This window comes from Tupaia chinensis, unplaced genomic scaffold, assembly GCF_000334495.1.
Source record: "Tupaia chinensis unplaced genomic scaffold, TupChi_1.0 Scaffold000013_1, whole genome shotgun sequence".
Lineage (NCBI taxonomy): Eukaryota > Metazoa > Chordata > Mammalia > Scandentia > Tupaiidae > Tupaia > Tupaia belangeri.
The window spans coordinates 4,799,128-4,822,783 of NW_006159443.1; the positions used below are offsets into that span (position 1 = coordinate 4,799,128).

The 23,656-nt window shown below is 36.8% G+C and overlaps 1 protein-coding gene across 1 annotated transcript; it reads right to left on the minus strand.

Annotated features, from left to right (window-relative positions):
• Positions 1-14,979: 14,979 nt before the first annotated feature.
• On the minus strand, positions 14,980-15,360 carry LOC102481305 (40S ribosomal protein S15a). Its single transcript, XM_006139971.2, has one exon. The coding sequence runs from the start codon at positions 15,358-15,360 to the stop codon at positions 14,980-14,982; it is 381 nt and encodes a 126-aa protein (XP_006140033.2).
• Positions 15,361-23,656: the final 8,296 nt, after the last annotated feature.

The following is a 23,656-nucleotide window of genomic DNA, read 5'->3' on the forward strand; positions in this document are numbered from 1 at the left end:
AGGGATCATCATGTGGACATCCCTCACAGGAGGTGTTTTCTCACTTTCTCTCTCTCTATCACTGTCTCTCCAGTGAGCACACATGCCCTATAGCAAAAATCTCTCTCTGAAATAAATAATAAACATCACTGATCAGTTAACTACAAATAAAGAAGGATATCAGTATTTTGTGTTTTACTAATTTATATGCTTTTAGACAGATAGACTTTAATAGCTTACTTTGTTTTCTTACTTTATCAACATTCTGAACTTTCTAACAGTCACAAAAAACAAGTTAATATATTTAATTATGGCAAAAGCTAAGAAGTTACAACAAAAAAGTCAATAATACAATCACTAAAGTATTTCTCACATAGATTGGCCAGTATAAACGCAAAACAGCTCCATTCCACAGTCATTCATAGACCCGGGTTCTTTCTATCTTGAAACTGTGTCATTGTGTCCTTGCCTGCTTAGGTAAAACAAGACCAGGGACCTGTCCATTTCCCAGAAAACAGGAAGGAGGAAAGAGCCAAAAACCAAGACAACTCACATCCTACTGATTCAGTCACAAGGTCATGCATAGCTGCAAGGAAAAAATGAAATAGTCACTGGCTATATAACCATGAGCCCAGGACAAAGAGAAAAATGAATTTTAGAAATGAATGAGCAACCTATAGTAACAAGAAAATATTGGGTCATCAGGAAAGTCATGATGTCTTTTTGCATAGAAAAATATGTCAGAGTTCCTATTACAATGACCAAATAAACTTCAAATTACAGCTGTTAATCGAAGACCTAAACCATTGCATCCAACCTGGAATATACAGCTACTATATCGCACTTGGAATGAAAATATCTTTTGAAATGCATATATTTGCCAACTTACAAAATAGAAATTGTATGTGGTTTCTTGTATTTGCCCTATAAGGCAGTCATGATGAATAATCAGAGAATGGTTTTCTCAATGTTGTTCTCTGGAGCTTAATAGGTTGCCTTTAATAAGATAGTCGCACAAAGTCATTATATAAGTATCACATTTTACCCTTTTGACAAATTCAAGAATTATTTTTCTCTAGAAAATAAAACTAAAATGTTAACACTCTTCTTTTCTTTATAAAACTGTAAGAAATTCTCTTTTGAATATTCATGGCTTTTAATTTTCAAATTCTTAATTTCCCAAATTGTACCTAATTGTGATTTACCAAAGTATTATGCTCTTGTTTTTACAAGTCTCATTTGGCGTGTTATAGGCAGCCTAAGCAAAATTCTTTCTCTATATGCAAAATGTTGAAAACTGTCTGCTTTATAACACAAGTTTCTGGAAGAACTAAGTGAAAGAGTTTTTCCCCCTGACACAGCAAATTACTATTTGTTTTTTCAACCTGAAATTTGCTCTCCCTAAATCATTTCTATGTGCGTTAAGTGATGATTATAATTGTAAAATAGTGTTTTCTCTTGTAGTTATTACATACTGCAAAGAGTCCCAATCCCATAAAAAGAGTATTTTAAGGTATAAAAGTGCAAAGGCACCAACTTTATGATTATATATGAGACATAGATGACTGTACCTATACATTAGCCACAAAAAAAGGAGCAAGTAGGTTAAAGGGGAGATCTTTTTAAAAGTAGACATTTGATCACATCACACTTAAAAATTCATCAATGCTATGACCCACGCGGGGTAGCACATGCTGAAAACTGCTGCTCAGGAAGCTGAATCCACATAGGAAGACCAGGTTGGATTTCTGGTCCACCCTAAAATGCTAGGCATAGTGCTGTATACCTGTAGACTTGGCAACTTTAGAGGCTAAGGTAAGAGAATCATAACATAGTGAAATCCTGTTGATCATTATTTCCCTTGGAGGGTTCCCCCCCCACACTTCATAAATCTCTGATTACTTCTCTGTTATGTTTTTCTCTTTTTGTGTCTGCCTCCCCACTAGGTTGGAATTCCTTGAAAATAGTGGTACATTTTATTCCTCTTTGGTTTTAAATGCCTAGTATGTGGTAGACACTCAATAAAAGTGTGTTGACAAATTGAATTAATGAATTAAAGAATATTGTACTATCTATGACAGTGTTTAATGCCATAATATTAAATTGTAGAGTTACTAGCTTAAGGGCCTAATTTATCTGAAATTATTGCCAACATTAATTAAAATAATTATTTCAACATACTGTTTTGGTAAAAGAGAAAAAGTAAGTTAGTTTGGTCCAGTATCTATTCTATGCAGACATTGCACTGGCACAAAGAAATCTTTTCTCACAACATTCATTCATTCAATGAATATTTACACAGTACCTAGAATTATGTGACAACAATAATTTTACAAGTACACAGTTAAAAAAAAAAAGATAATTTCTGGTTGGCCACTATGCCCTAGTGGCTGAGTAGATGGATCTCCCATGGCAGACCATGTGGTTCAAGTAATAGACCCACCAGTTTGAAAACGCTCTGAGCATGTGTGGATGCCCAGAATCCAGACAGGCTGGAGAAAGAGAAAAGAAGGGATTGTGGTATAACCTTAAAACATTAGGGATGCACTCAGTCTCTCTTTCTCCTCTAATGTGAAAGTGCACATGCCCTCAGGCAAAGTATAAAAAAGAGATTATCTCAGTGCCAGCATGTGGCATGATGGTTAAGGCACTAAATTCCCACATGTACAACTGCGGTTTAAGCACCAGGCGTGTGTGTGTGTGTGTGTGTGTGTGTGTGTGTGTGTGTGTTTGTGTTCCCAAATCCTGAGAATAGAAGGGATTACTTTGTGGCCATCCCTCCTGGGGGATGAATTCTCACTTTCCTCCATTCTCTCTCTTTGGCAAGCACATGCACCCTTTGGCAAAAATTTAAAAAAAAGACAATTTCTGCCCTTATGGAGTTTATGTGGGTGGTAGAGGAAGAGTAGTAAAGCAGGGAATGCAACAGAAAGGAAACAAAAAAATATGTAAAATATACTAAATAGTACTAAGAAGATTAGCAGGAAACAGGAATGTAAATGTAGGATTAGAGTTAGAAATATTACATTGGATAGTCATGAGGGGCTTCATTGAGAAAATGGATTTGGGAAAGACCTGAATTAAGTAAAAGTGATGGTTGTTCATCTGTCTGAAGGGAAATAATGATAGGAAAAGATAAGAACTGGGGAAGTTGTTTTAGATCGACCAACATGAAAGTCATTGTGACTTTTCAGTAGAGTGGTAGAGGTGAAAATTTTATTGAAATGGGTTCAGGGGGCAATAGGAAAAGAGAATTTGGCAAAGGAAGTATAATTTAATAATCTAAACAACTCTGTAAGGCAAGTATTTTGTTTTATTTATAGATGAAACTGAAGCTCAAACTTATTAAATAATTTGCCTGAAGTGCTCATCAGAGGCCAAGTTGAGATCCTAATCCAAGCCAAATCTATTTCCCCAAAAGCCTTCCAACTTAGCAAATAGTTCATTGATTCTCTGGAAAATTTTAATAACCAATTCAGTCTCAGCACAGTAAACAATTGTTTAAATAATAATTGATATATAACTGATCGTTATTACAGAAAAATATGATTTAACTAGAAAGCCATTAAATGACTGACTCCATGAAGATGTGGACACTGATTCCAACTTTTGACAAGACACACAATTCAATACCCTACACAGACAATTACTCAACAAAATCATCAGATTGAAAGGTACTCCGTCCTGGATTTTTCATACAAAGCATTAAAGTATAGGAATTATAAATCAGTAAAGTCAAGGCTCAACTCTCTCTAAAGCTATGAAGAATTATGAATGAGAATATTATAACTAGATAGCTGTTGAGATGTTTTCATGTTCACATCCAGGAGAGTGTGTGTGTGTGTGTGTGTGTGTGTGTGTGAGAGAGAGAGAGAGTGACTTACCTGCAGGTTCTATTTCTCATTTTATACACTTGTAACAGAAGAATTGATAGAAAATATCTAATTTCACAAGGATGATGCATCACACAGATAAGAGAATATTCAGGGTCTTCTAAGTTTATTTATTCTATGAGTAAGAGAAACAGAGAGAGAGGAGTGAGCAAGTGCACACCGCTGGCCCTGACACTGCAACTCACCTCCTGCCTGAAGCCAGCCCTGAATCATGAGCAAACATGTGCCTGGCTTTCATAGGGAAGTCGCTGGACTTGATCCAGGAGCTCACCCATCATGTAGGATTGCCTTGCACAGCTTTATGTTTTATAGCTGTACCACCCTTGAGCCAATGGGATTTATTTTTTAGAGAGATTTTTGTTAGAGGGCACATGCACTCTCTGGAGAGACAGAAAAAGACAGAGAGACAGAAAGTGAGAAGTCATCTTATGGCCACACCACAATCCCTTCTCCTCCATTCTCCTCATGTGATCCTGGCCACGCATGCATGCACATGCAGCCAGCGTGAGTTTTAAGCTGCTAGGTCCTGGACTCAAACTACAGACGACTACATGGGACTCTGGTTATGTAACCATTATGAAATCTGTTGGTCCCAGGAAGAATTTTTTTTTTTTTGGGGGGCAATGTTTGAAACATTAAAAAAAAAAAAGTCAACAGAATTGTATAGCAAATTCCATGTGCCCTCTATTCATCATTATATTACCAACTCATGGCCAATACTGCTTCATCTCCAACCTCACTTATTTACCTCTCTCATTGTCAAATTCTTTTGAGGTAAGTAACTGGCATTATATCATTTTATCTGTATTTATGTCTGTGTGGAAGATTTAAAAATATGTTATATTGCTTATTTACATATAACAAGGTGAAAAAACATTTAAGTTCATTATCTTTATTTAGCAGAACCTGAGTTCAAGTTCTATGAAAATAATGGTATCTATTTTAGATGACCACTTAGACTGTGACAAACTGAATCTTGGAAACATCTAGATTTTTACTGCTTTTCAACTTTCACTTCAAGGTCCTCCATATTACAGTCCCATTTGTTCAAATCCAAACTGTTTTCCATTTTATCCTCTGTTCTGGTCATTTCTCTCTTCTCACTCTCTTTTATTTATGCAACATTCAAACCCGTGTTTGCCTCTCTCAGGTCTAGAGTACCACAGCCCTTCATTCAACACCAACACCTCTTTTAAGATTTAGTCAAGTACAACTCCTACAAGACGTCTTCCTGAAGTATGAATGAAGCACAATGAACCTCTCCATTTCTTAAACCATATGTTCTTAGAGGCTGACTTTCACCATCCAAAATTCCATTATGAATTTTCTTCCATGTCTGTTTTCCTTATTTGGTGAAAAGTTCTTATATGGCCAAGGTTATACCTTATATTTTATTCATATCTTAAATTTCACATCAACTGCCACACAACTGATTGTGTATCAAGCACTCAAAAAATATGTATTCATTTATTAATGTATTTGATGGTGGTTAAATATCTCTATGAAACTAGGATTGACTTTCTTAGCACACCACATATTCATTTAAATGTTCATATTGCTAAACTTCTCCTGAAGAGAAATTTACTAATAACATACAGCTTGATTGTGTATCAAGCACTCAAAAAATATGTATGTATTCATTTATTAATGTATTTGATGGTGGTTAAATATCTCTATGAAACTAGGATTGACTTTCTTAGCACACCACATATTCATTTAAATGTTCATATTGCTAAACTTCTCCTGAAGAGAAATTTACTAATAACATACAGCTTGTTAGCACATTTTTAAAAATCAAGACTAGTTTAAACTCAAGATGTGAAATTTACCTAATCACAATAATAGTCCTAACAGATTTCCTTGGTATGTATTTCTTATAAAATTTCTGAAAGTCATCACTCTAAGAAGTACTAGGAGTACTTGAATGAAACTGAACGTTCTCTCTTGTTGCAAGAGAGTTCATCATAAATGCTGCACTGAGGACAGCTTCTAAAATTGCACTACTCAATCTATTTCATTTATACTGCAAGGCATTTGAAAGTGGAATATTTTTAGGTGCTGAACCAATTTGATTTTTATGTATGATTTGCCATTCACATTTTCCTTTTTCCCACTCAAGTCTATGATTTTTAATAGTGATGATGTATAATGATAAACATGTGAATCAAAGTGATATGGAACTTATGCCTATTTTTCTTGTCAGAAACCATATGCTACTATGAGATTTTGGTGTTAAAATTTACTCCATGATACTATCAGGAAGTAAATAAACAGGCTGTGTTGAGTATATTTATTTAAATATCTGGAATAATTGATGACAAACTTTAATGATTATCATGTCTTAGGCTAGATTTTTCTAAATTACAAATTCCTTTCAGGTATTTCAGCTTTTCTTTGGCCTTACACTCCCTGAACTTAGGTGCTTGAAGGGATGAATTATTGGAGATATGATACTAATTGATGCTAATTTCATAAAGGAAATGGAAGAAAGATGCCTTTCTGATAATATTTGGAGGAAAATACTGTCCAAGTCATCTGATCATATCCAAATTAAACTTCATTAGCCCATATAAAAAAATCAGTAAGGTAAAGTGGGGGTTGTTAGCTCCCCCCTGTACTCTTCTCAGACTCTGGAATGCCTACATACCAACACTGAGCAACCCCGGGCCTCAGATCTCATAGAAAGTAGATAAATAGTTCTGTGACTCAGACCCATTAAAATAAATGATAATATTTAAAACGAATTGAGTGTTTAGTAAGTGTCCATCACTGAACTATGCACTCTTTGAGTATTCTCTCATTTTAACTCAAATCTACTTGGTAGATATTATTCCATGTCCATATTATCTGTGAGCAAGCTGCTTGGAGCATTAACCTAGAGCCCACACACTTAGCTTCATACAGTCTCTTTATTAAGCCCCTTTTCCTAAAATGATTTCTCTTCATGGGACTTTATCTTAAACCTTGTTCTCCAATGAATTCATGGCCTATATCCCAACTCCCAATAGCCAGTTTCCAAAAACTGCTACTTTAATGTGAGACCACTCATTTGCTTACAATCTTAACACAACCAGGAACCTTTTGTATTGCCCTTACTCACTATCTTCCTTGTGAAACTTTTATCTTCTGACAATATCAGAATCATCAAAAAACAAAAGTCTTAGTTCTGAAAATTTAGTTCGACCTTCTCTTCCTTAAATGAAATGAAACTCTAATGCCTAGGTTTTACATGGTCCTTTGTCATGATGTAAGCATCCTGCCTGTCCCATATTAGGAAATGCAGACCATGTTTTAATCTAGTCTTTTGAACTCACATCCCCATGTCTATTTCTCAGAATAGACACTTGTGGTATGCTCTGGATGCCGGTGCCTCTTCTCCCCAGGATGCAGTCAACCTGGTTATACTCATTCTTTCTGGTAGACAGTGAAGTCACTGCCTGAGCCTGTCATGGTAGACTTCTCCTCTAAGAAATAAGCTTTGGGAAATTAGTTTGGCTTCAAATCCCATGAGGATGATACTTTCAAACTTGATATTCCTACAGCAGAAGTATTATTCATGAATGAAGTGCCCAAAATTGTAATACAGTTAGAGTTATCATTCAGCATCCTCTGGCATTCTCCCAAACAGATGATTTCTGATCAATCAAACCAGCAGGGCCACCTTTGGATACATGTGAGCAGTGGTGGGATATGAACTCAAATCCCTCTGGTTTTCCCCTTTATCACCTTATTCCTACATTTCGTTCCCTCTCCACAAAACAAAAGTTCAAACACTATCAGATTTGGCACCTCCATCAGGTCTGTCTTCCTTGGGAGTTGTACTACATCATAATTCTCCTCTTCATTTCGCTCAAAACAAACACACACAAAATTGGCCCCTGACTTTTGCTCAATCAGCCTGCCTCTGACAAAACAAATTCACATTATAGTAGTAGCAATTATTTATAACAGCTTCTTGGGAACAGCTTTGTATTTAATGAGGACACTTAGAAAGCAAATAGCATAAAGCAAAAGAATATATTTCTAGTTCTGAAATTTCAGGAAATGTGATAAATGATAAATTAGAGTCAGGGAAATTTTCCTTATTCCTCTAAATAACACCAACTGAAAATGGCTCAACTGTTTGTTCTCAGAGTTACGTTTTCAAAAGATATATAAAGGTCGGGACCAGCAGTTAGCATAGTGGTTATGTCGCTGGATTCCCATGTAGTCGACCACGATTTGAATCCCAGAAACCAGGTGGCTTAAACTCACACCGGGCACGTGTGCGTGCATGCCCAAGATCCTGAGAGGAGAATGGGAGGAGAGGGGATTGTGGTGTGGCCATCCCCCCAGGGGGTGATTTATCGCTTTCTATCTTTCTGTTTCTGTCTTTCTGGCGAGCACATGCACCCTATAGCAAAAACCTCTCAAAAAAAAAAAAAAAAAAAGATATATAAAGGTATACCTTGTTAAAGGAAGAGAAATGATATTTCATGAGCAATCACTCTGCCTCAACACTGTGGGTTTTGCATATGCAATTTCATTCAATCCCTAATAACAGACCTGTGCTACACAATCATATCATTATCCCTCATTTTATAGTTAAACTGGGGTTCAAGAAAAGTAGTAGATCTCAAATTTTTCTCAGTTAAGTAGTAAATCCAGAATTGCACTTCAACCATGTCTGATGTGACTGTGACGGTCTCCTAATCATGGTCTTCATTCACACTGTGCAATACAACCTAGCCCATTGATGGATATGTTACCTAAATGTTATGCATTCCTCACATGCATATCAAAGCCAGGCCTATCATGCATATTCCAATAATGAAAGCTCTATGAAGTAGGAGTCTTGTTTTGTCACTTTACATATCTAGTGTGCATGAAACAAGGCATGAAACATGATAGTGACTAAGGTAGGCAGAATGGTCTACAAAGTTGTCCACATTCTAATTTCTAGAACCTGTGAAGATATAATCTTACATGGAAAAAAGAAACTTTGCAGGTGTGATTAAGATGGGAAAACCATTCAAAATTATCGAAGTGAGTTCGATCTAATCATATAATTTTTTTTTTCTTTTGTAAGAGCAGGGCTGGCTATCTTAAATCAGTGTATTTCTTTTCTTATTTGTTTTAACATTTAATTATTGTACTGCATTACAGAATACAAAATGAAATTTCCCAGCATGAATATACTGTATATTAGTCCAGTTAAAGATATTACCATACACATTATCATCAACAGATAATTTTCCATGTTGTGTCCATTAAATGTTTTGTTTTCCCTTAATTCCCTCCCTCTGACCCCCCCCCCATTGTCCACCTTTATTCTACACTGTCTCTAGTATCCACAGTTGTTCTCCCTGCGTTTATACCATTCAATCTTCTTCAGTTTCTGTCATAGAATGCAGACATTTGGTATGTATTAAGTGGGGACATATAACACCTCTCTTGCACAGTCTAGCTAGCTTTGCTTATCATAAATCTTGCATATTTGCTCACTTTCTATCAAATGTCAGGGTCTCATTGCTTTTTATGGCTGGTAGTATTCTTTAGTTATATATGTCACACTTTCTCAGTCTATCCATCTCTTCTTGGACATTTGGGATGATTCCACATCTTAGCAATTGTGAATAATGCTGCAATAAACATGGATGTTCAAGTGTTTTCCTATCCTTTGGGTAGATACCCAGGAGGGGAATTGCTGGATAATATGGTAGTTTTCTTACTGGGTTTTGGAGGAACCTCCATATTATTCTCCACAGTGGCTGTACTAACTTACATTCCCACCAACAGTGTAGAAGTGTTCCTTTTTAGCCACAGCCTCATCAGCACTTATTCTTTACTTTTGAAAATCTAAGCGATACTGACTGGAGTTAAGTGGTTTCTCATTGTGGTTTTAACTTGCATTTCCCTTATAATAAGAGATGTTGGGCATTTTTTCATATGCTCTTTGGCTGTCTGGAAGTCTTCCTTAGAGAGTTCTCTGTTCAGCTCATTTGCCCATCTTTTAATTGTATTGATTATTTTTTTAAAGGTAAATTGCTTGAGTTCCCTGTATATTCTGATTAGCAGTCCTTTATCCAAGGCATAGTTTGAAAATATATTCTCTCATTCCAAGGACTGTCTCTTCACTATAATTATTGCAGAAGCTTCTCCTTTGTTTATTTTTGGGATTATTGCCTATGCTTTGGGGATCTTATTTAAGAAGTTTTTGCCTACTCCAATGTCTCCAAGAGTTTCCCCTGTGTTTTCCACCAGTAGGGTTTTTTTGTTTTGTTTTGTTTTGTTTTCTTGGAGAGGTTTTTGCTATAGGGTGCGTGCACTCATCAGAAAGAGAGAAAGAGACAGAGAGACAGAAACTGATAAATCTCCCTGCAGGGGGGATGGCTACACAGCAATTCTTTCTACTCCATTCTCTTCTCTGGATCTTGGGCACTCACGCACACACACCCAGCGTGAGTTTAAGTCACCAGGTCTGGGACTTGAACCACGGTCGACTACATGGAAGTCCAGCGACATAGCCATTACTCCAATTACTGGTCCCAGTTTTATGTTTTTGTTTTTTTTTTTATGTCCATGTCTATTTTGGGGATGAGGGTGATAGAGGCTTCATAAAACAAATTTGGGAGTGTTCCTTCCTTTTGGATCTTTAGCACCACAATTAACCGTGTGGGAGTCTAGCACTTCAACCACTACACCACTTGCTGGCCCCTATGTAAATCTTAAAAATGGAAAAAGCTTTAGACAAAGGAAAGGTTTATGAGTCACAGAAGGTAGGTAGCTAGAAAAGGCAAGGCAACAGATTTCCCCTACTGTCTTCCAAAAGGCACATAGCTTTGCCATCACTTTCATTTTAACTTAACCTGACTTATGTCAAACTCCTGACTTACAGAACTGTAAGATAATACACTTCTGTTGTTTCAAGCCACTAAACTCCAGGCAGTTTGTTGCACAGCAATACAAAACAAACACAATGGCTTAGCATTTGTTGAGAAAATGTATTAATTCGGTCATAGTTTTGCCTTGTTTCCACAAACTAGACTTTCACATCAAGGATTAAGGGTACAATTTTCATTTATTCTTTTTAGAGTAGTCGGCTTTCTATGGTATTTACTAAATCAGAACTTCATGACTCAATATGATTTACTAATATTTAGCTTTGTTCCATATTATATTTCAACCATCTGTCAAAAATACATTGATCTTCATGTGAATCAAGATCAAAGGGCCTGTATATTAAGAGCTTTGAACATGATCATGCTTTTTAATGCTCTTCATGACCTAATAGTCAGGTAACATCAAGTCAGATCAGACTGATCACCTTGGTACTAAAGAAAAAAATACAATGTTTTAATGGTGTCTAAATGAGTTTAAACACAAGAATAAGCTAGAGAGATAAGAATATCTAAGATTATCTAGTGAAGACAATGATCTTCAGATATAATAAACCAGTGTCTTAGATGCTTTAGAAATAAAAATTCTTTTCTTAACAATAACAAAATGTTGTCAGAACTTAAAAAGATTATCTATATATTTTACACCATTACTCTAGTTAACCAAAAATGTTAAGTAAAATATTTGTTTAAAATTTGTTTCCTGAGCTCTAGATATGACTACAAAAGGTTTAAAGTGCAACCACTTTTAGACCAAAAAGAACACTTCATCTAGCAAGTGCAAAAGAAAAACAGAAGTCATCTATGAATTCTCAAAGATCACTGGAGAATAAGAAGTACTAGAACAAAAGCACTTAAAGGAAAAAGTAAAATCATACAAGAGACATGTTAAGTGATACTTTAAAGCACTATACAAGTTGATAAAAAAAAAAAATGTTCAAAGTTTGTTTACTAGAAAACCAGAGTCAGAAGTTTGCCATGAAAGAATGGGAAGAAGAGAAGCACAGAGATGGGGAAGAGATATGGGGAAGGAAGAGGAGGAAAATAAAGTGGAAAGGAAAGATGGAAGGAAAAGGAAAAACAGTGAAGGGAAGGAAAAGAAGGGAGGTAGAATTTAGGTAGATGTGTCAAGTAAAGGCTATCTTATATGCTGTTTTAAAAGATATTCTTGGAATTATTTTCTTTGTGAGAATTGTTGCTCTTTTCAAGCCATTGTGCTTTAGTGAGTTTAGCACTAGCCCCAAGTTTATTCAAAAATTTAATTCCCAATTTTTGTAATACTTCACAAAAGTAATTCCACAGCTAGAACTCTTTATATTACCCCTTATCAAACTGTCAGTAATAATAATGAGCTCCCTTTAGGGCTGTCTGCCGTCTTTAAGGCCCAAAATATCAATGTCAAGATGAGCACAACAGAATGATTTGAGTCATTGAGGGTTCTCCTGATGGATACAAAAAAAAAAAAAGAAAAAGGTTGTGCTAAATGAAAATAAAGCTTATATTTTCAATACAAAATGAATATGTGGGCAACAGTTCCAAAAGAAAAGTGAGTTATCTTTCTTGTGACTAGAGCATGCGGAAGTCAGAAGAGTGGCTGTGGCTCCACCAGTGGCAAGAACCCACACCAAAGATCAGAATCTCTGATGAGATCACATGGTTCTTAAATGCTGAAAGGATGATCACATCTAAGACCCCAGGAAGGATGAGTAACCTAAGATTCCAAGGTTCTTGAGGCAGCAATGACCATGTTGGATCCTGAGGTTTCTCCTGCAAGAGGACCTGCAACTCTGCTATGACCAAAAAACAGTGTCACAACTGCACCTTAGGGATCTACATATTATTTACTCTCAGTTACTGATCCATTGTTTCAAATGTCATAGTGGTTAGTAATGTCTTTTGTTCCTTCTCCTGCCAGCTGAGCCAGGATGCTGCAACCCTAGGTTTGAGAGCTCTGAGGTATTACTCAAGCTCTTTTCCCACTTCCAGGACTGCCATCCCAGTACCAATGAGACCCAGTGTCAGTGAACCGGAACATTAACTCTATGTCATTGCAAAACATCCACAACGAGGTTGCTTAAGTTACCAGCACTAGCCCCAAGTTTATTCAAAAATTTAATTCCCAATTTTTGTAATACTTCACAAAAGTAATTCCACAGCTAGAACTCTTTATATTACCCCTTATCAAACTGTCAGTAATGATAATGAGCTCCCTTTAGGGCTGTCTGCCGTCTTTAAGGCCCAAAATATCAATGTCAAGATGAGCACAACAGAATGATTTGAGTCATTGAGGGTTCTCCTGATGGATACAAAAAAAAAAAAGAAAAAGGTTGTGCTAAATGAAAATAAAGCTTATATTTTCAATACAAAATGAATATGTGGGCAACAGTTCCAAAAGAAAAGTGAGTTATCTTTCTTGTGACTAGAGCATGCGGAAGTCAGAAGAGTGGCTGTGGCTCCACCAGTGGCAAGAACCCACACCAAAGATCAGAATCTCTGATGAGATCACATGGTTCTTAAATGCTGAAAGGATGATCACATCTAAGACCCCAGGAAGGATGAGTAACCTAAGATTCCAAGGTTCTTGAGGCAGCAATGACCATGTTGGATCCTGAGGTTTCTCCTGCAAGAGGACCTGCAACTCTGCTATGACCAAAAAACAGTGTCACAACTGCACCTTAGGGATCTACATATTATTTACTCTCAGTTACTGATCCATTGTTTCAAATGTCATAGTGGTTAGTAATGTCTTTTGTTCCTTCTCCTGCCAGCTGAGCCAGGATGCTGCAACCCTAGGTTTGAGAGCTCTGAGGTATTACTCAAGCTCTTTTCCCACTTCCAGGACTGCCATCCCAGTACCAATGAGACCCAGTGTCAGTGAACCGGAACATTAACTCTATGTCATTGCAAAACATCCACAACGAGGTTGCTTAAGTTACCAGTCACCACATAGGTTCTCTACACACACACACACACACACACACTTCACCCCTTTTTCTCTCAGAATTCATGTATACATAATGGTGGCTGAACTGGAATGAACTACCCAATCAGCTGCATTGCAGTACTCCAGTCCTGAGACTTAATTGTTCAGTTTATCTTATTCCATGTAATGCCTTCTTCACTTTACTCTCAGTGGCCTCCTTTTTTTTTGCTCCCCACAATTGCACTACCTCTGGGTTCACTCTGCTCAGCAGCCAAAATTACATATATCTGAACATCAGAGTTTGACAGGAGAATGGAGCTGTTTTCAGATCTTTAAACTCAGTGAGTATGTCAGGTTAAGTGGGCAGGGACAGTCCTAAGGCAGCACTGTGCCTAATATGTTTATGGAGGAAAGTAAGGCAGCCGTGGTGGCTCCAAAAGAGGGACTATAATAAAAATAACAGGATAAGAGTAACTTGGAGAGAATCAGAAGAGATCAATCCAAGGTAATAAGTGTAACTAACTAATACGGAGGCTTGCTGCAAAGAAGAACTGAGGAAAACTTTGAAGTTCTGCTTGCCTAACTGGAAGGTTTTATACTCTGACATGCTGCTTTACATACTGAATTTGCTTTATCAGTTCTTACTGTTTGGGGGAACTGAATACTATGATATATGTTAGTGCTGGCCACCAAATATGTTTGATTCTCCATCAGAGTACATGTCAGGATTGAGCTTATTTTTTCCCTGTATAACTTCTTATGAAAGTGATTTGTGTCACCTTCAGGTAGAAGCTTTAAGAATTAGTACAGAAGTCACAACACTGGTTTTCCACTTGCGTTGTCAAGCAACAGCCTTCAAGATGTAATCTGCTCTGTCAGTCTCAGTCTTGGAATAGGGACACATGAACTGGGGTCTTCAGTCAACTCATGATGGGCAAATGTCTGAGTCTGTTTCCTGCTGCTTTAACAGAACACCACAGACTGGGTAATTTATATACAGTAGAAAGTTACTTAGCTCACAGCTCTGAAGAACTGAAAAGTCCAAGGGCATGGTAGTACCATCTGTTCAGCATGTGGTAATGGCTTTTTTGCTGCATTATTCCATATCAGAAGGGAAAGTAAGCACCTAAAATAAAGAGAAAAAGGGGATCAAACCCGAGTGGGTCCCCACCATAATTATTCCACCACCAGAGTAACTACATTGACCTAGTCATGAAGGCAGAGCCCTTATACCCTAATCTCTTTAAGACCCCACCTCTTTTTTTCCCCCAATGAGGCATTTTGTGTGTATGTGTGTATTACATCCCTAGACAAAGAAGTCCAGGGTTTTCCCTCCTGTATGTTTCTGCCTTGCTTCTTCATGGTCCATGATGCCAGCTGAGGATGTCAGTGCAATGAAACCAAACTGACAGGATGGGAACAGATTATTCCGCCATTTCTCTAGATCTTTAAGTTGCACATCAAATACGGGGCTGATCACTCCACATTTGTTTAATCTGCCAGTGAGGTTCACAATTCTTGCAGCTCTGTGGTCATCAATGATTTCAAATTCGCCCATGTAAACATGCTTCGTCATCACAATTAGAAACCAGACGATGACTTTGGAGCACGGCCTAATAAGAACGTGGCATTTGCCTCTCTTTTTGGCATCGTTGATGCTCTTGAGGGCATCAGTCAGGACATTCATGCACACCATTATGGCAGCATAGAAAGATGGTGGAAAGAGCAGCCCCACCCCTTAACACCATCACTGTGGTAATTAAGGTCAACATGAGATCGAGTGGGGACACTCAAACCACAGCATTAAGTCATGTTCATAAGACATAAACTTCTGTTTCTGAAAGTCAGTAAGATCTCAAGATTATTTTTACCACAGCATAATTTATTCTAGCTCAACAGATGCAAGAATGTATCAACTACTTATTTTTCAAGACTTATTCATTTAACTTTATTCATCATTATTATTATTTTTAAATTTGCAGTAGGGCACATGTGCTCATTAGAGAGAGAAAAAAAGAGAGAGAAAGTAAGAAAGCAAACTGCCAGGCCTGGGACTCGAACTGGGGTCAGTCATGTGGGAGTCCAGTGTCTTCAATGCCTTCATAACCATGCCACCTGCTGGGCCCATGTTATGTTTAGTTTTTAAAAGTTATTTTATTGAACTTTATTGATTTACTTATTTACTTACTTATTTATTTTAATTTGATCAGAGAGTGACAGGTGAAAAGGAGAGAGGGAAAGTGAGAAAGCAAGCCAAGCCACCAGGTCTGGGATTCAAACCATGGTCAGCCATGTGAGAGTCTGGTGCCTTTAAACACCAAGGCACCTGCTGGCTCCAGACCCATGTTTTTAACAACTGAGTAAATGAAAAAAACATAAATAAATAAAGATCTAATATTCATATAAATTATCTAAATAATCACCTAATATGATGTTGATACTATATTTATCCTACTAATTGTAATAAACTACAAAAATTATATTCAAATTCCATCTCCTAAAACTGTGTCATGTTTTATGTACGTTGTAGTTCATTAACCTGGTTGAATATAGCTCTCATGGAAGTGACAGTTTTCAGGGGAAAAACCATACAGGCCTCAAAAATACATGCGCAGTTTTTTTTTTTTTTTTTAAATAGCATAGAGCAGGTGTATTGCTGCCTCCCTTAGAAATCCTAGCATCGCTTGGAAGCCTCTTCTGTCCAAAAGAGGCAAGTGGACTTATGTGTCTTGTTTATAAGATATCACTGATCAATCACATGGAGGTAATTTGGTATCTTTCATCTCTTAATTAAAAGAGATTCAGAATATTACAATATAAAAGTTCCCTGAACTCAGCTAAGAAAAACAAAAACAAAAGCAGAAAGATATTGTTTATTTTTAGACAAACTTTAAACATATAGACATAATCACAATTCATTCACATTGAATCACAAAAAAATTTTGTCTTTCATCCTGTCATAAATGATAATAGTATTCTTTAATTATGGAAAAATACATGCATATTCTTATAAAAATTTCAGTGGACTTTTTCATGCTTAGCAATTAGATTATGGTGTTCATTTTTGTGGTGTCCTTTGATGCTGCCTAAAGCTTTTTTTCATCATTCCTTGACTGGTTTGAAATCACTTACTCTTACCATGTTTTCATCAAGGATAGAGGCACAGTATTGATGTTCAGTCATTACAACCTCTTTAGATTTTCTAAACAATTTCCATTTATGGTATGAAACGAGCAGATTCACACTGTAGGAGTCTGCTTCTTTTTATAATCCCCAGGGGCTTTGGCATGGACTGGTGTCCACTTGCAAATTGTCTGCCTTGTGCTGTCTCTCTGCTTAGTCTATAGAAATTTTCCACTAGGAGAACCAAAAGACCACAAAGCCCTCCTGTTCTCTATGGGAGGGCAGCAGACAGAGTGTGGAAGCTGAGTGTGTTTTGGCAAGGAGCCATGTTAGGAGACAGTTCTTGGCTCCATTGAGAGCCGCTCTGTATTTATCTGTGATTGAAAGATGTTTAAATCATAGATCCAGGAGAAGTGCTTACACACAGTAGTCACCTTGTAAAAATGAGTGATTCTATAGCTTTTATTTGACAATGTTCTTATATAGACAGATGACCAAACTCTAGTGAAAATACCAATTTGAAACACAACTGTGACACTTGCTTTATGCCCTTGGAAAAATCGCCTCATTGCTTATCTGACAACTTACTTCCAAGATATTTCTGTTTATTTTTCTTTGAAATGGCTCCTTCCTTTGCTTTTATCATCTACTTTTAAAACTGGGGAATCTAGTGGAGAGAAATAGTCATCATTTCTCTTGTATAAAACATTATGTTTCTAACTGTCCAAATGCTGATTATTATTACAATCTATTATATTATTATAATATAGGACATGGGAACTTGAACTTCAGGCCAAGATTGTCCGAGATCCTTTATTTGCCCCTATTGTCTAATTGTGCAATTTTACTAAGAATCTTTGTCTCATATGTGTTCCTGTAGAAATAAAACTATTTTTAAAAAGTAAAGATTTTAACATAGTCTGGCACATAGTAACAACTATTTACGTGTTTTATATTGTTACTTATAGAGCAGAACATATCCTTCTAACAAAATCAATTGCAAGCAAAGATAATTACAGTGCTAAAGTTATGCTGAGGATCCCCAAATTGCCCAGAATAAAAGACTCAATTACAGACCACAAGCTGAGAGAGCCACTACTTCAATAGAGAAGTTAAACAGCACTCTACCTTTATAACCTTTATAAATCTTTCCTTATCTATGTAATAAAGCCTGATCTTTATAATGTCCACATCAGCTTTCACCACAGTCCTCTGGACATGAGGCCTTAGAAGCTCAGTGAATGAAAGTATTTATCTGTACGGCCACATCTTGTCACAATTCTCACAGAGTATTTGAAAAGGACGCCATAACCACTGCCAAAGACCTGTACACACTTGGCAATGCACCCATCCACAGAGCAAAATCAGCACAGGGTCTTCTCTGAAGGAAAATGGCACACCAAGTCACTATGGCTAAACTCTGCAATAGAGTACAGTCAGAAGCAGAATATGGAGCCAGCAGGTTGCCTGATAGTTAAGGTGCTAGACTCCAACATGGCTAACCGCAATTCAAGTCCCAGATCCAGAGGCTTGAAAAATCACGCCATGTGTGTGCATGCCCAAACTCCCAAGAGGAGAATGGAGAAGGAATTTTGGCATGGCCATCCATCCTGAGGAGTAATTTCTCATTTTCTCACTTTCTCTCTCTTTCTCCAACCAGTGCACGTGCCCTATCACTAAATAAATAAATATTTATTAAAATAAGAAGTAGAATAGTATTGTTATCTTTTATCCTAAACAGACTCTTTTTTGTTGTTGTTCATTTGTTCATTCATGAAAGTACTCAATAAGAAATGAGCAAAGCAGAGATAAACATTGACACTTTCAGCACAGGAGGTCTTAGTAAGTCGTATTTGTCCCTCGCACTGAAAATAACTACCAGTGCTAGAAAAAAAGCATTTTTTAAAATCTCTTGAGAATGAAAACTTAATAAGATAGTGAAGAATTTTCTGACAGGAAACAGAGAATGAGAAAGATAAGTTTGGCACTCAAAGTTTCTTTAACCTATGGAAACTTGTTAACTGGAGGTGGGGTGGGGTGGGGGGAGGGATAAAATCGTCAAAAACAGTATACTTTTGTAGACTACATCAGCTGTAAAACCCAGAATCATGAATTTGAAACTCTGATAAAACCAGGCCCCAAAAATAGGAGTTAGATTACACCTTAGGAGATGCAAATGTGATTAAAGACAGTTGGAAAGCGCTCATTCAAGGAAAAAGCAGTCACTCCTTCCTCCCATAAAATATAGCTTAATTTAGGGCCAGCCCATAGCATGGTGGTTAAGGTGGCTAGATCCCACATGGTCAATTGTGTGGTTCAAGTCCCAGAATGGCAGTGGCAGCTTGAAAAACATGCCAGGAATGTGTGCATATGAGCCTAAAATCCTAGAAGGGGGGATTGGAGGAACAGGGATTGTGGTTTGACCATCCATACCTTGTGTGTATGTGATGAGGGAGGGGGGTGCTTTCTCATTTTTCCCTCTCTTTCTCTCTCTGTCTCTCTCCAGTGAGTACATGTGCCCTCTGGCAAAAGTTAGGGAAAAAATAGCTTAATCTAATTTTTTTAAATTATAGTTTGTTTTTTCTATGTTTTTCTTGACCATTAGATACTTACTAACCTTCTTGAAAGCAAGCATCGGTTAACAAAAATTCCTAGTTTTTCTAGAATATCCAGATTAGAGTGTTCACATAGTTAGCACTCAACAGTGGTGTGTAGAATTAATTAATTAATCAATAAAGACAGGTTAAAAAAGAAAATAGATATTCATTGATATACATACATTAAATTTCAATTTGAGACAGTAAAAAGAGGCTCACACATCAATAAATGCATATTCATATTTTAGCCAATCATATGTAAAATTATATCCTGTGTGTAGTTCTATTAGTTAATGGTAAAATTATGAAACCAAAAAGATTTAAATGGAAATTAAAGACTTTTCTAAAACAAAACAGGTTCCTAGTGAACCTGGAAAAAAAAGACCCTGGTTGTCTAGGAGTTCTGCTAGGATGCTTAAAGGAGGTCAAGAATCAGAGATTAAACAATTGTTGGCATTGGACCAGCAGTTAGCGTAATGGCTATGTCACTGGACTCCCATGTAGTCGACCGCAGTTCCAGTCCCAGACCCGGTGGCACGCACGCCGAGTGAGTGTGCGTGCGTGCCCTAGATCCTGAGAGGAAAATGGAGACAGGATTGTGGCATGGCCATCCCCCCGGGTGGACAATTTCTCACTTTCTGTCTCTCTCTGTCTGTCTGGCCAGCACACGTGCCTATAGCAAAAACCTCTCCCCCCCAAAAAAAAAATTGTTGGCATCTGAAATGGTAAAGGGCATTAAATACTATGTATATTTGGGACTAGCTCCTTTAGGACCAAATAATTTGCCATTTATATATGCTCACCATAACTGTATTTACTTTATTTTGGAAATTAATGGATAATTCTAGCATTGTAATTAGTTTGCAAAGTAATGAGATGAAGCATGCTCTGTAAGAAGGAGTAAATTATATACATTCCACCAGTTAGCTGTATTCAGCTTCTAATCATTACTACTAAAAATATTCAAAAATAGGCAATAAAAAGGGAAGCATTCATTTATCTTACAGCTTTTAACCAACTTAATGATCTTTAAAGTGGCTCCTGTATACTTAAACGAAGAGGCATTACTGTACAGCTTTTTTAAAACAGATGCAAATATATCCTGTCTCCTTGGTGGTGATCAAGTTGCATTATTCTTTGCCTATCAGTGGTGAAGGGAGTATTAACTGTGCAAAGGTACATACAGCACCCAATATAATATCTAGGCTATAGTAGGTATTCAAGAAATGCTCATTTTCTTCCATTTCTATTAAACCAGGTAAATCACAGGTTAACATATCATAGGCTATGTGAAGATTTGCTTTCCTAACAGATGTTTCACTTTCATATAACTCTCACCCTAAGTCAGAGCAAATATTATTATGTGTAATATTCTGAAATTATCTTGGATAATTAAATTACATTACCATGATAAAAAATATCTTTCGTAATTTCACATATAATCTTTATCATCTTTACTTCTTGTACTGCCATGCATTCCAAATAGATGTATTCTTTTTAGGGAGTTAAATACAGAATCCTGCATCCCCGACATCAAAACAATTACTACTACCTTAGTCACCCTTACAGAACTGAACTAGCAAAAAGAAGCTACAACATTGTATAATATTTAATGCTACACAGGATACAATAAGAATCTCTGATGAAAGCCAACTATCTGTATTACTGTGCACATATACAGATATACAGATATTTTATCTGTATGTACAAATATCAAATTAGTCTTGGTATCAAGAAATTGAGTGTAGCTGGTTGACTTTCAGCCAATGTGTGACTGTGATTACCGAAAAGGAACCATAGGATACATTTCTAGCAGGAAAACACAAACTGCAATGTGTTGCTTTGGCTTTCATAGGACTCAGTGTACTCAGTACCCATAGTCGGTAATTATAGTTATAATTGTGTAGGTTTCTAAATGTCAGAAGTCTAATTTGTATCTCATCTAATTAGCCATCATCTTTCAAATTACTTTTTTCATTGATGTTTTGGTATAAATAAATAAATATATAAATGAAGAGAGAGTTATTAACAAATGAGCTAATATACCTCCTGGTAAATCCTGAGAATGTTTGTATGCTGTGTTTGATTCCAGGTCAAGCATTTTTTTAATGTACTTATTTATAATATGTATAGCAAGAGCTTCACTTATTATGTTCAATAAAGAAGCTGAGCCATTTTCTATTTAAATATACATTTTAAATTGTTGATTATTTATGGTTATTAATGCAACCAGTGTATACAGTGTGCTTCCTGCCTGCACTTTAAAGAGTCCTCTCTCATGTAGCTGTCTAATGCAGCATGAGCTTTTACAAAGCAGACCGAGAGTTACATGAGAGGTCCTCCCCACCCCCACCTTTCCTTGAGTACTCTTCTTCGTTGGATGCTGTGTGAGGAAAGATGTGGTATTTGGTTGATATATGGTGAGTAAAGAAAGTACTGACAAAAATTTATTCCCAACAAAAGAAGTGATTATGCAGTCTAGCAAGTCCAACATCTCAAGAGTTGGCTGGCAAGACTATCGAAGAATCAATGCAGCGGTTCGAGTCCAAAGGCCATCTGCTGAAAGAATTCCCTCTTCTTCCAAAGAAGTCCACCTTTTTTCTGTGAAAGCATTTAACAATTGCATAAGGCCTATTCACATTATGGAGGGCAATCTTTCCTCAAAAGTACCTGATTTAAGTGTTAGTTCCATCTAAAAATGCCTTCACAGAAACATCTAGAATAATACGCGACCAAGTAACTGTTGCCTAGCCAAGTTGACACATAAAATTAACCACCACATTTGATCATCCAAATATCTCCCTGAGTCATTGCCCTTTTTATTTTATTCTTTACTCCAGTCTCTTTCTTCAAGGCTCTTAAAGCACATGCATTTTTGACCTAACAGGAAAGTTTGAACTTAGAAATTCCCTTAAACGGCATGTCTCAAAAATAATCTCTCAATGTCAGTTACAGTCGGAGCCAAGACACACTAGTTGCTAATCTCTTGTGAGGGTTTTAGGATTTCTGTAACATTGTAGCCTATCTAGCCTCAGAACTAGAATCTAGTTCAAGAATTTTTGGAGAACCTCATTTTTTACATCACATACTCTACCTCTTAGATATGACCTTGAGTTGCAATCATCAAATATTTTTATTTCCTCAAGGATCTTTTGGCATTTATTAAATTTCAGATCTCTTTTGATTGTTTATAACTATATTTTTTCCATTTTTACCCAGTCAGTGCTTCTAAAACCTTAATTTTTTTTCCTCACTGAATATACATGGATTAGGGACCAGCAGATGGCATAATGGTTTCATAACTAGACTCCTATGTAGTCGACTGTGGTTTGAATCCCATACCCAGAAGCTTAAACTCACATCAGGCACATGTGTGTTTGTGTGCAAGATCCCGAGAGGAGAGTGGAGGGAAAGGGATTGCGATGTGGTCATCCCCCATGAGGGGTGATTTCTCAATTTCTGACTTTCCGTCTCTGTCTTTCCAGTGAGTGCACACGCCTGACAGCAAAAACCTCTCTTAAAAAATAAAAGAACATAAAAACATAGATAATTTTGGTCTGTTTGTAACAATTTTTAGTCTAATCATTTCTGATTATCTTTAAAGTACGATAATTATTATATTGGATTAATTGATGTATTCTGTTGCTTTCTCATCTATGATATGTACAAATTAAGTTAAATATGATTAATCTTGTTTTGCAAACTTCCACAATACCTTTTAACATACCCACCCATGCTCATATACCAAACCAGTCTTCAGGATTGACTATGTTCAGTGCTAACCATGCTGTAGCCTTAGTAATACCATCTGGATCCAAGAATTAAAACTGTATAAGAGCTGGTCTCCTGAACAGCTCCAGAATTCTTGGAAAACAAAGTTTATAGACACATAGGAGCTTAGAGGGAGAAGAGATTATCTGTACCAAATTTCTCCTCTTCAGATGAGCAGAGACATGCCCTGAGTATAGGTTCTAGTTCATAGGACCAGGAGCCATGATTTGGATAGCATTCCTCACCCTATTTCTGAGCCTAAGGCTGACAAATTAATTAAGTAGATGGTACTGTAACCTCTGCTCTTGAAAATGGGAATTCTGTACCTCTCAGGAAAGACGTGTCTAATAAGAAAATTAAAACTTCATTTACTTAAGAAAAAAAGAAGTAACCAGACACGTGCCATTAAAAAGGGTAGGAAAAAATGGTAGCTAAACTCTTTCATGCTAGTGTTTTACAGATCTTTTGCTAATTATGTATTGTCTCTAGCCT